This window comes from Dipodomys ordii, unplaced genomic scaffold (assembly GCF_000151885.1).
Source record: "Dipodomys ordii isolate 6190 unplaced genomic scaffold, Dord_2.0 Scaffold6, whole genome shotgun sequence".
NCBI classification, from domain to species: domain Eukaryota; kingdom Metazoa; phylum Chordata; class Mammalia; order Rodentia; family Heteromyidae; genus Dipodomys; species Dipodomys ordii.
Window position 1 is genome coordinate 8,973,168 of NW_012267222.1, and position 16,714 is coordinate 8,989,881.

The window sequence follows — 16,714 nt, forward strand, 5'->3', positions numbered from 1 at the left end:
ATGGAGCCAAAGCACCTGGCGGCTGGGGCCTGCGCTCAGCCCTTGGGACAGACGGGGCCGGCCTTCGGCCTTTGTGCGTGGAGGATGGAAACCTGCCCGGGGCTGGGCGGCTGCCAGCTGGCCGGGTTGGAGGCGGGTGCCTGCGGGCCACGGCGAGGTGGGCCGCGGTGTGGGGTGGGTCTGGCACTGGTGCCGGGCGTCTGCCTTCCTGCTGCCCCATACGCCCACAGCCAGCTGGGTGCAGGCGGGCCTGCATCTGGCCACTGGGGTCCACACATGTTTCTGCCCTTCCTTGGCAGGGACATGTCCCCCTTCCCACCCCCCAGGGCAGCCCATGGGGGCCTCGGGACCCCAGAAGCATCAGCCAGGCCCTGTCCAGCAGCCCCATTTGGTTGCAGCCATCAGACAGGATAGGGACAGCCAGGCACATGGCACACTTCACACGCAGCCTTTGCCAGGCACAGAGAGGCGGCGACCCGCCGAGGGCTGCCGGTCCACAGGTAAGGGCTGGGCAGGGGAGATGCCCAAATTGGGGAGGAGGGACAGGATGAGACAGGGAATTCTGCTTCTCGGGAGGATCTGAATTCAAGTCCAGGCCCTGCTGTGCGGCTTCAGGAAAGAGCCCCTTTCTCTGAGCCTCAGTTTGACATTTCTTTTTTGTTATGGGACTTGAACTCTGGGCCTGGGCGCTGTCCCTGAGCTCTTCAGCTCTACCACTTTGAGCTACCGCGCCACTTCCGATTTTCTGGTGGTTTATTGGAGATAAGGGTGTCATGGACTTTTCTTGCCCGGGCTGGCATTTGAACCGAGATCCTCAGATCTCAGCCTCCTGAGTAGCTCGGATGACAGGCGTGAGCCAGGTGCCCCTGGCTGCTACTTTCTTTAAACAACATCAGGTTCGCCATTTACAGCACCCTGCCTGCCCACCCGCTTTGGTTTGTCTTCCCGCTATTTCAGTCGCCCGCACTCAGCCACAGCTTGAAAACATGCAAATGGAAAATTTCACAAATAAACATCTCATCTGTTAAGTTTTTTTTTATTATTTTTTTGTCACCCCTTCCCTCGCTCTCTCCCAGTTTTCTCCTCCCATGCCACCCACAAGTTGTATAGTTCAACCCAGTGTCTAGTGCGGACCACGGCTGCATTTGTTCACTTTGTCCCTCCATTTCTGGGCCTCCCCCACCCTCCCAAAGACAGATAAACCAACCAATGACAGAAACAAAAGAAAGAAAAAAACAGCCATAAAGAAAAAGACGTTTCATTTCCGGGTGTTTATTTCCACGCGTCGGCATTGCTCCTGTGTGCGCCTCTCCTGTGTGTTCTCCGCTTATCAGGTTTTTCTTTGCCAGTCCTAGGCTTGAACTCAGGGCCTGGGCACAGTCCCCATGCGTCTCAGGCCCCATGCTTCTTTTTGCTCAAGGCTACCACCCTACCACTTTAGCCACAGCGCCACTTCGGGCTTTTTCTGTGTATGTGGTACTGAGGAATGGAACCCAGGGCTTCATGCATGCGAGGCAAGCACTCTACCACTGAGCCACCTTCCCAGCCCAGCTCATCAGTTTGACATTGCACCCTTGTATATGGGGTGGGCACATCCCCCACTCTGTTACCTGCCCATGATCACTTACAGTGTCCTGGTGCTGTTGTCCAGGTGACGCAGTTTTACTGAGCGGTTTCCCCAAAGCATGAGAACAAGGACGCACAGTGACACCTGTGTAAAGGACGAAGCATGGATGAACTCCCTGTCCACGTGGCCACACTGCGAGGGGGCTTGGATTAGCTTCTCTGTGGCCCCATGCCTCCCAGTGTGTCTGCAGGGTTATGCTAGCACCCCCAATTTCAGAAGACTTTTATCACTCTGAAAAGAAACCCTAGTGCCTATAATCTTAGCTTCTCCTGAGGCAAGCCCCAGTATTGGCACACACACGTGCACACGCATGCGCGCACACACACCTCCCTAGACTTGTCTGTATACCCTGTTTCTCCCTGACCACCAGCCATCTGCTTTCTGTCCTGTGATTGCCAAATCCCAGACATTTCATTTGATGAAGCCACTCGGGATGGAGTTTATTATTGTAACTGATTCTTTGTTCTTTTGGCAGGAAGGGGTTAAACCCAGGACTGAATTCTTTCTCTGCAGACCCTCGGCCACATGAGCCACCCTCTCCCTCCCTGGGTGTTTTAGGTTATTTTCCAGATAGAGTCTTGGCTTGTGCTCTTTACCTGGGTCACAGACCACAATCTTCCTACCTGTGCTTTTTTTTTCTTTTTCCTTTGTGTTGGTCATGGGGCTTGAACTCTGGGCCTGGGTGCTGTCCCTCAACTCTTCAGCTCAAAGTGAGCATTCTACCACTTGAGCCACTTCCGGTTTTCTGGTGGTTGATTGGAAATAAGAGTCTTTCCTGCTCAGGCTGGCTTTGCACCTTGGTCCTCAGATCTCAGCCTCCTGAGTAGCTAGGATGACAGGCTGAGCCACTGGCACCTGGCTCTTTTTCTTTTGGAATGTGGACAGATGTTCTTGTTTTTCTGAAAGAGGCGCACGTGGTGTCATATGGAAGCTCTCTCTGTTTAACGTTTAGGGGAGCTGCTGGCTGGGTTTTCTGAAGTGGCTTCACATCCCGCCGGTGGTGGGTCCCGCCAGTCTGGTGTTGCTCGTCCTTTTGACCAAGTCCCCAATGCTTCTTGCCTCTGCTCATCCCTCAGGTGGGTGTGGGGCACGGTCATGGGGCGAGGCAGGGGACTACTGCAAAACGGGGGAGAGATTAATCTCTGGAGGGTGGTCGAGAAGGTACCGCAGCATGACCCCGTGAAACGTGCTGCCAGGCACTCGGTAGGTGACCAGGGACAGGAGGTAAAGGGTTTGTGGGGAGATGCTGGGGTGGTGGGAGTCACACCCTGTCCCACCCCCGGCCAAGGAAAAGAGGAAGAAATCTGCCTGCTAGCTCTGGGCTGTGGTAAGAGCCACTGCTTTGTTCTTGTGCCTCTCTGGGCTGGGTTGCTGTCCCATTTTCCGATGAGGAAACTGAGTCTCTGGGCAGGCAGCTGGCCTTGGGTTGCCAAGCTGAGAGATGGTCAGGCTCTGGACCGAGATCTTTGCTTGGATCATTTTGTTTCATCCTTCAGAAGTGCTGTCATTATGACTCAGAGAGGTAGAGTTTCTTGCCCAAGGCTACACAGCTGCTGAAGGCCAGGGCTGGGATTTGCACCCAGGAAGTCTAAATCAGAGGCCCTACTTACTTTGGAAACTCGTCTGACTCCCAGGAGAGGACCACAGGTCCTCTCTTCTGAACCCCATAGCTCTTCCTTTGGGGCTGCAGGCAGACCCAGGGACACATGTGGCAGAGCTGTTTGTCTCTACCCCTCGTTCTTTCTGAGTCCTCTGCTGTGTTCCACAGTTCTCCTGGACTTCGGTGATGGGCAGCTCAGAGGTCTGTCTAGTTCAGATCATCTGAGGCTGGCCTGTTCTGTCCCTAGAAGTGGAACAGAGCTGGGTGGGAGGTGGGGGTGGAGGCTTGGAGGTGTGAGTACACAGTGATTATAAATAACCCAGCCATCCCCAGCCCACTTTTCAGAGGTTATGCACACAGCGTGTGTATGGTATACATGTGTGCATGTGTGTCGTGCATGTGTGTATGTGTGTGCGGTGTTTGTGGGGTGCATGTGTGGGCCTGCTATGGTCTCAAGTGGCTGGTTGGGGAGGTATCAGGGCTGGGGGCCTCCCAGGACCGCTGGGAGAGCTGGGCCATCTCTGAGAGGAGGCTGAGATCGGACAATGGAGTCCTCCAACCTGGATCCTCCTGGCCCCCGTCCCCCTCCCCAGCCCCTAGCCTTTGTGGCTGGTTCTGGGTGTGTAATCCCCAGTCATGGAACCTATCTCCTAGCCCCTCCCTGCCACTGGCTCCTTCCTTCCCTGCCTGTATCCCCTCTTTTTAACTTACCCAACCTCCAGCTGACCTGTGACAGTGTCAGCAGCAGCCGGGCTTGGTGGGTGTAAAACAGCCGGAAGTGGAGGCTCCACGGGGCCCTGCCCTCTGAACTGCATGCCTTTGCATGTGATTTGCATAGAGCCTGCTGGAATTAGTTTGTTCCTCCTCCATCTCCGTCACTCTGTGTTGTCCTCATGGCTGGGTTTTGGAGGGGCCAGAGGGGAGCCCTCGACCCATGCCTGGTCTTATACTGGGAGACACAGGGTCAGAGGTCAGAGAAGGGCAGGACTGGCCGGGGTCCCTCAGCAATGGAGCAGGAAGCGAGGGTGTGGGGCTCATCTCAACCCCACTACTTACCGAACAAATACTAGTGGTGTTTGACCTGCTCCAGAAATAGCCTGGTCTTGGGACACAGGAGTGACCACACAGACCTGGGCACTGGCCCAAGCCCCGGGGCCAGACTCAGACCAGACACAGGACAGAACGCACATGTACACTGCGGGCAGTGGGGAGTTCTGAGGATCGGCCTGTGTCTACAGAGCAGGGTGGAGGTCACCTGGGGTGGGGGTGGGGCCTCTCGTGACCTGAGAGGCGGCTCTGAGTGGGGACACTGGCATCTTCTGGCTCCTGTAACTGCCCCTTAGCTGCCAGCCATATCACGCAGCCTCAGACCATCATATTTATTTTGTAGGAGGGGGAGGGACTCTACCAGGTACCAGTTTGGCTGCAGGAAGCCAGGCCAGGATACCTGGCTACACACTGGTTATTCTGTGTCGTCCAGGCCGGCATGGGCCCGTGTCTATAGGCAAGGGTGGTCATGGAGGCTGGAGGTACAAACCTAAAGGCACCTGTGGATGGGTATTTTGAGGTGGTGGGCGGGGCTGCTCACCTGTGCAGGGCCAACTGTCCAATCACCTGCTTGTATGCACTCCCAGGCCCCTCGCTAGTCAGTCTGTACAGCACACCAGGCATCCCCAGCAGCTCCCTGGCGGGTGAGGCTGGTGAGGGCCGGGAGGAGGTATGTACAAGGAGTCAGCTAATCCTGGGCTGGAACCTGGGTCTTGCAGGTGCATGATCTTGGGCTGCTTGCTTCATCTCTCTGAGCCTTGGTTTGACCCTCTGTAAATTGGGAGTAATTGTCTCTCACCAGGAAGGAGATTTGTGAGGGGCCACAAGGCCTGGGCCCAAGGGCTGTCCTAACCCACCGGGGCATCTGTGGACCCGGTGTCGGGGAGAGGCACGGAGCACGGCTGCGTGCGATCGGCAGTGACGCGCCCCCGTCTCGGATCCTGCTTCCCAGTCCAGGGGGACAGGCAGGTGACCCCCTCATCCGTGACAGCATCATGGGGGTGGCGTCCCCTAGCCTGGGCCAGGGAAGTGGTTCGTATGTGTGCGACCCCCCATCCCGTAAGTCACAGAGATGCCGGGAGCAACCACTTGTCTGGATACTGTCTGGATCTCTGAGGAGAGCGTGGCACACAGTAGGTGCTCCATCAGTGCTGGTGGTGTCGGTTAACTCTTCACCTAGAGATGGCGGGGAGCATGTCCCAGGGTGCAGGACAGGCTGAGTGGCTCTGGACAATCAGGTCTCCATGGGTGGTCCTGCTCCTTGGCATGGGCTCAGGGCCAGTAGCCCAGGAACAGTGTGAGAGAACATGCACAAGAGCATCCTGCAGCAGGGCCACAGGGGGAGATCACTAGATTATTCTGTCCCCCCCCCCTCTTCCCCCCAGAGCCTGTGTGGCCTGGGTGAACACCAACTCTCAGCCTGTCCTTCAAGGTGAAGCAGTAATGAGCCCCTCTGGGGGGCCGAGGCCGGGCATGCAACACCGTACCAGCACCTGTGAGTGCTGGCCATGAACGCTGGGACCACCAGGAACTTTACGCGGTGGGTCGCAGGCACATTGGAAGCCGTTCCTGCACGAATGCACCTGCTGCCCAAGTGAACTGCGGAGCTGGAGCACTTGCAAGGCCCGGTAGCTCTGGGGAGGGAGGATGCAGGCCCTTTCTCATCTTATCTCAGTACCTTCCTGTACTTTCTGCACTTTCCAGCACGGGCTCACAGCACCTTTACTACTACATTCCTCTTCCACTCTGGTTTTCTAGAGAGAGAGAGAGAGAGAGAGAAAGGAGAGAGAGGAAGACAATCACAACTCCTCCATCCTTCTCCCTGACATTGGTTGGGCTGTGTGCCACCCCTCCAGTGGAAATTGACAGTAGAGGGAAGGACCCGGGGCTGGGAGGGAGCTGGCGGCCATGGCCAGGGGCCTGGCTCCCTCCCCTGGCACGCCCGTCTGGCTACCACACTCTGGCCCATGGCACAGATGGCCCCACCACCTCCTCCACCAGACAGGGCAGGCCTAGTTGGCTGGAGGCACAGTCACCCAACAGCTGCCTACCCAGTCTCCTGTACCCACACAGTCCAGCCTGCGAGAACCAGGCCCCTCCTCAATACCCACTGGGATGCCCCGTCCCCTCCCCAGCCACTGGGCCACCTGCCCTCGTGCAGGTCAGCAGCCACTGTTTCTCCACCCTTGAATATTCTTTGAAATACTTTTTCTTTTGGGGGAGGAGGTCCGGTCGTGGGGCCTGAACTCTGGGCCTGGGCGCTCTCCCTCAGCTCTTCAGCTCAAGGCTAGTGCTCTACCACTTGAGCCACAGCGCCACTTCCAGCTTTTTTCTTTTTTGCTTATGTGGTACTGAGGAATCGAACCCAGGGCCTCATGCATGCAAGGCAAGCGCTCTACCACTGAGCCACCTTCCCAGCCCCTACTTTTTTTTTTTTTTAAGAAAACCAAGCAGGGTGCTAGTGGCTCATGCCTGTAATCCTAGCTACTCAGGAGGCTGAGATCTGAGGATCACAGCTTGAAGCCAGCCTGGACAGGAAAGTCCATCAGACTCTTTTCTCCAACTAACCACTAGAAAACTGGAACTGGAGCTGTGACTCAAAGTAGTAGGCTCTAGCCTTGAGCAAAGAGCTCAGGAACAGTGTATATAGGCCCTGAGTTCAAGCCCTACCACAGACAAAAAATAATAATTCAGTGATAGGCTCTGGCCATTTAAAGACATGATAGGCAGTGTGGTGTGCGACACCAGCACTGTTGACAGCTGCATACTATTCCACATGATGGTTGTGCCTCCATTTAACCAGTCCCCTGGTGTTGAGTGTGTAAACTATTCCTCTTTACCATTTGATATGAATAGAGTTGTCCTGGATCTCTGGAACCCAAGGACGAAATTTTAGGGCATCTCAGAAAGGTCCTGAGTGTGCCCCAGGCTTGATTTATTTTACAAATGGAGCTGAGGAAAAATGAGTTTGAGGAAGTGGGGGGGGGCGGTCTGGCCTTCTGAGCTGGGCTGCTGGCTCACTGAGGATGCCTGGTGGAGAGGGGGTCTGGGGAGGATGGGGGGCAGAGAAGGTGGTGGAGGGAGGTGGGACCCATGGTGGGAAGGGACGCTCTGCTGCCAGGACTTGCTTTGCAGAGACCCTGGTCAGGATGCCAGGGCCCAGAGTAGTGTGTGCTGCTCTCTGAGCTGCCTTGTGGGTGAAGGGGAGCGGAGGCGGGGGGAGGGGTGGCCTTCGGGTGTGAGTGTGGGGAGTGGGGGGCAGAGGTCTGGCTCTGTTTGCAGAGGGCACTGTCAAGGTCATCAGGCGCCTTCTCTGGCCGCCTCACCCTGCACCTCCCTGGCCCACCACGCTGGCTGGAGGCTCTGGGACTCCCTTCCTCGCAGGTGTGGGGGGGGGAGGGGCGGCACTGGTGCCCAGCCAGGACAGCTGTGGCCAGGAGGGGTGGGGACCGAGGTGTCTCTGTCCCCATCCAGGCCGTCCATTGTGCTGCCCCCTTGGCTGCCAGGGAGCCTGGCCCCAGCCCACATTCCTGCGGTGATCCTCTGGGTCTCCAGGGTGGAACTGCCAAGCGTAAGGGGCACCGGGTTCTCACAGGACGGACGGAGGGCCTTTTGGGGACAGAGTCTACAAGGATCCAGAAAACTCAGTGAGCCTCCCCGACCCCACCCCCACCCCAGTGCTGAGCCTGCTTCTGGAGCTAGTCAGCTGCACTGTGTGTCTTTAGACAAATGGCTTTCCTTCTCTGAGTGCTGCTCCCGGGGCCCGATTCCAGCCCATCCACTCACCCCTCTTCTCGGGTGAGCAAATGCAAGGCTTTCTCCACTCTCCACCTCAGTGTCTAAATTAGTGGGGGAAGGAGCCAGATTTCTAGGGCTTTGTTTAGCCTAAAATAAAGATCCCCTCCCGGTAACACAGGTCCTAGAGCTAACCTTCCAGAAACCAGCGAGCAGCCAGCCCTGCTTCGGGTACACGAACCCCGTTGCTTTTCACAATGGCTCTGTGAAGTCAGAGTGATCCTTGTTCCCACTGGACCAAACAGGCTCTGAGAGATTGAGCAATCTGCTCAACCTCGAACCCTAGACTGTCTGAGCCTGAGGCCGGGATCCCAGTCTTTGCTCACAATTTTTTCTTCTGGTGACCAGGACATTGGCGCCCAAGTCTGGGTAATGAGGGGAAGGAAGCTCCGGCAAAACTAATTACACTTGATTCTGGTCTAGCTTTGGCCTGACAAGCGTGGCCCAGGGCTGCCGGGCTCCCGGCCCCCTGCCAGCTGACCTAATTTGTGAGTGTGAGTGTGTGTCTGTGTCTGTCTGTAACTCGCCCTTTCTTTCTCTGACCTCTCTCTTGCCGTGTGGCCTTGGCAGTGCCACCCAACCTCTCTGGGCCATGATGATCTCAGGTACACGGGACCTGATGGGAGAGATGTGAACACGAGATGGATGAGACCCAGGGCTGCGCTCATTTTCCCGGCTCGCTTGCTCTTGCTGAGTTCTACCTGTTGCCGGCACCATCCTATGATCCTATTTAATTAGCATGGCAACTCCTCTGAGCTGCCTGCTCCCACCACCCCCATTTCAGAGGAGGAAGTGAGGTACTGAGTGATGGGGTTGCCTTGGCCTCTGTGCTGTGCTGTCCCCGCCCCCCGGGCCCCCCTGGCAAGCTGCCCACGTGAAGGGCAGTGAGAGACCCCCACATTCGGCCAGCGGCTTGGGAGGGGGCTGAGATGGAGGCAGCGGCCCCGGTGGGAGATGATTGACATTGACCGGCTCCTCCCCCACCCCATACCTAGGAGACTGGGCCGCGGCCAGCTGCTCCTATGCTGCTCTTATGCAGCAAGGCCTGGTGACTGCCCGGCCACGGTGGGGTGTGGCTCAGCTCCGTGGCTAGGAGGAGAGACGGCAGGGTGTCGGCTTATTGGAAAGGTTGCTGCTTCTCAGCTGATGGTGTGTGTACACACACCTGCTGGGGTGTGTGTGTGTGTGTGTGTGGCTGCATCTGTCAGGTGGGTGCCAAGTCAGAGCTGAGGAGGGGCGGCAGGTGACGGCAGGAGGGCTTGCGGTACACTGGAGTGGGTGTGACTGACTCCATGCGGTGCAGGCGTGAGTGGGACTGTGTAAGAATGCTCAGCCGGCGTGAGCAGGGATGTGCAGGCAAGAGCATTCAGAAGAGGCCACCCGCTCACCGCTCTGCTAAGCCGGTCTCAGTGTCTGCATCTGTGGGCTGTGATGGGGGGGCACAGGCCAGGCGCTCCCTCTGCTGCCGCATCCTCAGTGGCTGGCCGTGCGCAGGGCCCCGGGAGCCTGGAAGCCCTCGGTGGTGGTTGTGTGGTGGTGCTGCCGCTGCGTATCTGCCCTGGGGTGGCAGTGGCAGGTGCTAGTTTCCCAGAGGGCCTGTGTGTGCACATGTGGAGTGCAAGGAGGGAAGATAGATTTGTGTTGCAGGTAAAGGCAGCAGTGTGTAGCAGTGACGTGTAAGTCAGGGGCCAGGCCTGTGCATGGGGGCGTGTGTAGGAGTGTGTGTAAGGGCTGTGCACAGGGTGTGCATGGGAATATACATGGAGGCATGCTTGGGGTGTGTGTGGGTTTGCACAGAGGTGTGCATGGAGGCCTACACAGGGGTGTGCACGGGAGTGTGCATGGAGGTATGAACGTGGCTGTGCTTGGAGGCATGCTTGAGTACGTGTGTATATATTCATGGAGGCGTGAATGGGTGTGTGTGACTATATCCATGAGTTTGGATATGCATGGAGGCGTACAAGGGGCTGTGCATGGAGGCGTGTGTGGGTGTGGGGAAGTGCACAGGCTGTGCATGCAGGTGTGCGTGGGAGTAGGGGTGTGTGCACAGCATCTGTGCATGGAGGCGTGTGTGGGTGTAGGGGGTGTGCACGGGCTGTACATGGAGGCGTGTGTGGGTGTAAGAAAGTGCACAGGCTGTGCATGAAGGTGGGTGTAGGGGCTGTGCAGGAAGGTGTGCCTGGGTGGGTGTAGGGGCCGTGCGGGAAGGTGTGCATGGGTGGGTGTAGGGGCTGTGCAGGAAGGTGTGCGTGGGTGGGTGTAGGGGCGTGCACAGGGACTGTGTAGGGAGGTGTGTGTGGGTGTAGGGGCGTGCACAGGTGCGTGCATGGGGTTGGGTCCAGTTTGGCTTTGTGGGAGGTGAGTGCCTGAGTCAGGTGGTCACAAGTCTTTGCAGAGGTTTGTGAGGGGCATCTGTGGAGTGTGTGACGTGAAGATGGGGTATGTATCTCTGAACCTTCTAGGGCACACATGCAGTTGCGGTGCTCTAGGTCAACCGGGGTGCTGCTATGTGCTGGGCTGTATTGCTAAGAAGCTTCAGTGGGTAGGCAGACTGGGCTCAGAAAATATTGGTGATAAGTGTAAATGTGTGTATGTGTGCTGCATGAGTGTGCTACTGGCTTGTATTATCTACCCGTGTGTTATGTGTGTGGTACACTGGGGAGTGCAGTATTTACATGTGATATCAGTATCTGATAGCACAGTGACTCTGTCTTCCATCAATTTCTATGTGTATCTGTGTGCATTGGGTGGACACAGGTGTGTGTATCTCCTGTATGTACAGGTAATATTGGGCTATGTCCTCTTTCAGTTGCTTTGTGTGTGTGTATGTGTGTGCACACATGCATGTGTGTGCATGCACTTGGTGTGGGTGTTGGGCACCAGAGGGTAGGGTTTACAGAGGGCCACGGAGAGGGTCAGGGAGAAGGTGCTGGGCATTTGGATCTAGTTAAGGCAATGGCATGGATAATTATGCTCATTATGCATGAAATTATGCAAATGCAGGGGTCATCTAGGGATCAGAAGCGTTTTGTCCCCCTGCTCGGGCGGTGTGTGACGTTTAGTGCTCGCAGGTGATCTCCCCCACCCCACTCCCATCTTCTGGGAGCCACCCTTGGCAGTCCCGGGGGGCCCTGTCCCATTGGTCCCGGCACCCCACCATCAAGCTCCCCAGCCTTCCAGGGCGAGCTGGGGGCGACTGGTTGGTAAGTCCCCCCGCCACCTCCCCTAGGGTCTGCTTATTATTGGGAAAGAACACTCTTACAGGCAGGTTTGGAAAATCACTGAAGGTAGCCTCTCCCCAGCTTCCACTCATCCACGGGAGGCTAAATTAAGATGTGAGAGAATTCTCCCTTCCACCTCCCTCTCTCCCCCACCTTCCCTTTTCCCCAAGCCTGTCAACTCTCACCTCCCTCTGCCCTCTACTTCTTCGTCCTTGCCCTGTGCATGTCCCCGCCCCCCATCCTCTATGCCTCCGCGGTCTCTCCCTCGCTTCACCCGCATCTCTGTGGGGAGCTGGAGCTCCTGGTCCTTAGCATGGAGGAGATGGTCGTCATGGTAACCGTTGTCATGTGGATGGCTACTGAGCTAGGGATGAATAGTATCTAGGTGAGAGCTACCTGAGTAGAGGCCGATTGGTTCACAGGAGGCTCTGCGTTGTCCCTCGGCCTCAGAGCCATACAGACATGTCCCCTCACACCACTTCCTTCCATGCCCGTGCTTCTGTAGCCCCAAAGCCACATGGCACTCTGTGCTTTCTGTGTCTGCCTTTCGGTGGATATGTGGCAGTGTGTGTGTTCTGGCTGATCTCAGAGTGTGTTATTTTCAGGGTCTCTGAGGCTTTGGGTGTGTGTCTATCTGGAAGCAGGGGTTAGGGACTAACATTAAGACTGGTCACCAGGAAATGAGGACTGGGGAACTTCCTCTCGGACTTACCATGTTATCAGTTTGGGGTCCCTGCCAGCCACTCCAGAGCGACAGTGATTCCTGCTGTGCCCCAGACCTGTAGAGTGAGTGACTTCAGGCTGCTTTCTGCCTTTCTTGTGAATATAGTTTTATTGGTATTATTAAGGGGTTATACAGAGGGGTTACCATCTCGTAAGTCATGTAATGAGTCTTATTTTTTTTCCTTCTGTTCACGAGGCTAGAACTCAGGGCCTGGGTGGTGTCCCTGAGCTTTTGCATGCAAAGCGAGAGCTCTACCTCTTTGAGCCACAGTCCACTTCCGGTTTTCTGGTGGTTTATTAGAGATAGGAGTCACAGGGACTCTTCCGCCCGGGCTGGCTTTGAACCGCGATTTGTCAGATCTCAGCCTCCTGAGTAGCTAGGATCACAGGCGTGAGCCACCAGCTCCTGGATATATGTACATTTCTTTTCTGGACAATATCACCTCTCCCTTCACTTTCCCCCAGTCAGGCTGCTTTCTGAACAACTGGAGAGGCAGGTGCAGAGTCCCCAGAGGACTTGTGGAGGGAAGGGTGCGGGGACCTTGGAGCGCCCTGAGCCTGGGTCCTGGGGATTTGTTCTGGGCAGAAGCGGGAGTTGATGCAAGTCGGACAATGGCTGCTCCGAGCTCTTGGAATGCTTACAAAGGAGGAAGACCCTACGATTAGTCACGAGAGCAATTACCCTAATTGTTCCACTCCATGACTCACTGGCAGAAAGTAAATACTGATTAATTCATTACTTTGAGATGTGTGTGTGTGTGTGTGTGTGTTCCATGAGGGGTATCTCTTGGCTTCTTGCCCTGGCTGGGCTGGGTAGGACTTGGGAACAGGTGCTGGAAGCTGGGGACAGGAAGCCAGGATTGAGATTCTCTCTCAGCATTATACAAACGCCAGAAGGGCCTATCAGTGGCTGGGGTGGGAGAGGCTGAGCACAAAATACCATGCCAGTCCAGCCATCTCCCACTCACCCGCCGTCCGTGGCTCCCAGTGCCGTTCCTGCGCTGCCAGTGCTTGGACACTGAGATCACCCAAACCTCTGGGCTCATCTGACGTACAATCTGGATGAAAAACGACCTGTTTCCAAGAGAAAGCCACCACCCAGACGTGGCGGCTTCCTATGAAGTCCTCCCCGCTCCCCCACTCACTGGTTTTCTAACCTCAACCGCCGGGTGAGGCTGGAGGGCGAGGCAGGCCAGCTGCATCTCCCCGACCTTGGGGCCTTTGCTTATTCCGTTCCCTGTGTGAGATTGCCTTGCACTCTCCAGTTCATGGACGATGACCCAAACACTGTGTGCTTCAAATCCTAGAACCAGAAGTTATCCCCCATTCCCAAAAGGCTTTCACGAGTGGTGGCGGGTCTTGGGCTGAGGCAGAGCAGAGCCATGCCTGCCCTCTCTGGGATCTGCAGCCCTGCCCTTGAGGTCCCTAGTGCTGGACAGAGTCGGAGCCAGGATCCCGACTCGGCTTCCTGGCTCTGTGAATTGGAGCTTTGGAGAAGACGCCTTCTCCCCCTGCTGACCTTGTAAAGGGAAGCAGTAAGGGGGTTCCACACTGAGTTTGTTCCTTGGACTGCAATGAGGCAGTGGAGGCCGGAGCTAACTTCCTGTTTGGGGAAGATACAAGGCCAGGGCTGGAGCCAACACCACAAGCTCTCCTCTCCTTCCTGCACCCACCAAAGTGCTTCCTTCTTGGACCCCACACCTCCCTGCACCCAAGGCTGTCTGATAAGGAATTTGGGGTGCCACTTAATGCCCTAAGACAAGACTGGATCTCATCATATCTCAACCCTTTATCAGCCTGGAGGAGCACCTGCTGCATACTGGGTGTAAATCACTGCACTGTGTGTGGATCACTTCACGGTGTGTGAACCAGTATACTGCGTGTGAACCAGAGCACTCTGTGTGAATCATTGCTCTCTGTGTGAACCAGTGCACTGTGTGTGAACCAGAGCACTCTGTGTGAACCAGAGCACCTGTGTTAACCAGTGCACAATGTGTGAACCAGTGCACTGCAGGTGAATCAGTGCACTCTGTGTGAACCAGTGCATGGTGTGTGAACCAGTGCACTGTGTGTGAACCAGAGCACTCTGTGTGAATCATTGCTCTCTGTGTGAACCAGTGCATGGTGTGTGAACCAGTGCACTGTGTGTGAATCAGTGTACTGCGTGTGAATCAGGGCACTGAATACTAATCAGTGTATAGTGTGTGAATCAGTACACTCTCTGTGAATCAGTGCACTGCGTGAGAATCAGTGAGCTCTGTGTGAATCAGTGCATGGTTTGTGAATCAGTGTGCTGTGTGTGAATCAGGGTGCTGTGTGCTAATCCGTGCACAGTGTGTGAATTGGTACACTCTGGGTACATCAGTGCACTGTCTATGAATCAGTGCACTCTGTGTGCATCAGTGCACTGCGTGTGAATCAGTACACTCTGTGTAAACTAGTGCACTTGGTGTGAATCAGTGCACTCTGAGTAAACCAGTGCACTGCATGAGAATCAGTGAGCTCTGTGTGAATCAGTGAATGGTATGTGAATCAATGTGCTGCGTATGAATCAGGGCACTGTGTGCTAATCAGTACATGGTGTGTGAATTGGTGCACTGCGTGTGAATCAGTGCACTGCGTGTGAATCCGTACATGGTGTGTGAATCGGTGCACTACGTGTGAATCGGTGCACTGCGTGTGAATCCATACATGGTGTGTGAATCGGTGCAGGGCGTGTGAATCAGTACATGGTGTGTGAATTGGTGTACTGCGTGTGAATAAGTGCACTGGGTGTGAATCCATACATGGTATGTGAATCGGTGCACTGGGTGTGAATCGGTGCCCTTTCTGTGACTAAGTGCACTGCGTGAGCATCCACACTCTTTCCCTTCACAGCCCAGCATGGCAATGCTCTTCGATGAGGCAGTGTTCTTCACTGTAACTTGCTCCAGATTCCACATTTAGGAAGCGATGGGTCTCAGACTCAAACCCAGCACTAGTTCTTCTACTCAGGGGTTCGGGTCAAGGTCCTGGGGCAGCCCAGGGGTCCCTGGTGGTGGTCATCAGGCATCTTGAGTGGGTAGGAGGTGGCCGCTGGCCGGCTTCTGGCTCTGTTGCCCGCATGGACGTCATGTGGCCTGCCAGGCTGCTGGCCTCCGATGCTGAGCCCTGTGTCTGTCTCTACTCTGCTAGGCTCAGCGCTGGCGCAGTGAGAACTTCGAGCGGCCCGTGGACCTCGAGGGCTCTGGGGATGATGACTCCTTTCCCGATGATGAACTGGATGGCCTCTATTCAGGGTCGGGCTCGGGCTGTAAGTACCTCCCTGAGCTTTCCCTACCTCTCAGTAATGACCCTTTTGCACCTAGGCCCCACTCCCAGGAGTCTACTTAGGCCCTCTAGAATGAGGCTGCCCACTGTACAGAGGTCTCATGGTTCCCAGGAATGAGAAGGGCAGAGCACCCTCTCTGGAGGGAGCAGGCCAGGGAGGAGCAGACTCCCAGCTCTCCATGTCCTCTTGCCTCTGAGCCTCCACTTGTGCTGCTCAGTCTTTGCATCCTGCTGTCCCTGCTCTCTTTTTCCCTGGCAGGAAACAGGGACACCCTCCTAAGCCAGTGTTCCTGGCACTGCTCCACCCATGTGGAGGAGCTCAGCTGGCCATGGCAAATCCTCAGCACAGACAGCTTGATTGGCTCCTCTGGCATCCAATCCGCTGAGGCCAAGGGCAGGGTTAAGACAGGGATGCTGGCTGGGAAGGTGGCTCCGTGTTTGCCTAGCATGCAGGAAGCTCTGGGTTTGATTCCTCAGTATCACATAAGCAGAAAAAGCCAGAAGTGGCACTGTGACTCAAGTGGTAGAGTGCTAACCTTGAGCAAAAGAAATTCAGGGATAGCGCCCAGGCCCAGAGTTCAAGCCCTGTGATCAGGGGTGAAAAAAAAGAAATAAATCCTTCCTAAAGGGTTACATCTCTGCTTCCAAACCTGCCCACCCCAATCTCCCCTCCCCTCGCCCACCTGGCTCTTGCTCAGTCATCTCACGTCCCTCCAAGTTCCTTTGATTACCTGGGGCTGAGTCGGTCAGATGGCCCAGGAACATCCTCTCTCGCAGCCTATCCTGGCCTGGGAAAGGGGCTTAGTAACCCACTGCCTTGAGCTCATGCTGAGTGTGTCCCTCGGTCATGCCCTTAACCCCCACTGAAATCTGCGGCCAGAAGAACCGTGGTTGCTACTGCAGGCCCGGTGGGCTGGACTAGTGAGGGAAGGCCTCCTGGCTGTGGCGGCCCTGGAAGATTTGGGGCTAGGTGAGAGATGGTGGCCAGTCTCCCTCCTGTCCCTCATGTGTTCCTGGGAAAATAGGGCGGGGAGGGAGCGGGGCGTCCCACCACGCTTGAGACCCCCCCCCCAGCACTGGCACCCGCCTCGCTCCCCAGGACGCTTCCTCTTTCCACCCCTCAGACTTCGAGCAGGAGTCAGGCCTGGAGACAGCCATGCGGTTTGGCCCTGACGTGGCCCTGGCCATGCCCACCACGCCCGCTGTGCTGCCCACGGAGGACATCCAGCCCGTGGGCTCCCCGTTTGAAGAGCTCCCCTCCGAGCACCCCAGTCCAGAGCCCGTCACCAGCCCCCCGGTGGTGACAGAGGCCCCGGAAGAGCCCAGCCAGGGAGCCACCACCATCTCCACCACCACAGCCGCCACTGCCGCCGCCGTCACCGCCGCCACCAC

At 56.3% G+C, this 16,714-nt stretch overlaps 1 protein-coding gene across 1 annotated transcript in view; it reads left to right on the forward strand.

Moving 5' to 3' along the window:
• Sdc3 (syndecan 3) overlaps positions 1 to 16,714 on the forward strand; it is a 20,802-nt gene continuing 4,088 nt past the window's right edge. Inside the window, exons 1-9 of the mRNA XM_013032101.1 lie at positions 1 to 157; positions 327 to 500; positions 3,396 to 3,428; positions 4,862 to 4,944; positions 7,557 to 7,658; positions 8,000 to 8,072; positions 11,461 to 11,624; positions 15,188 to 15,305; positions 16,447 to 16,714. Coding sequence (XP_012887555.1) covers positions 1 to 157; positions 327 to 500; positions 3,396 to 3,428; positions 4,862 to 4,944; positions 7,557 to 7,658; positions 8,000 to 8,072; positions 11,461 to 11,624; positions 15,188 to 15,305; positions 16,447 to 16,714 — 1,172 coding nt within the window. The remainder of the gene's footprint in view (positions 158 to 326; positions 501 to 3,395; positions 3,429 to 4,861; positions 4,945 to 7,556; positions 7,659 to 7,999; positions 8,073 to 11,460; positions 11,625 to 15,187; positions 15,306 to 16,446) is intronic.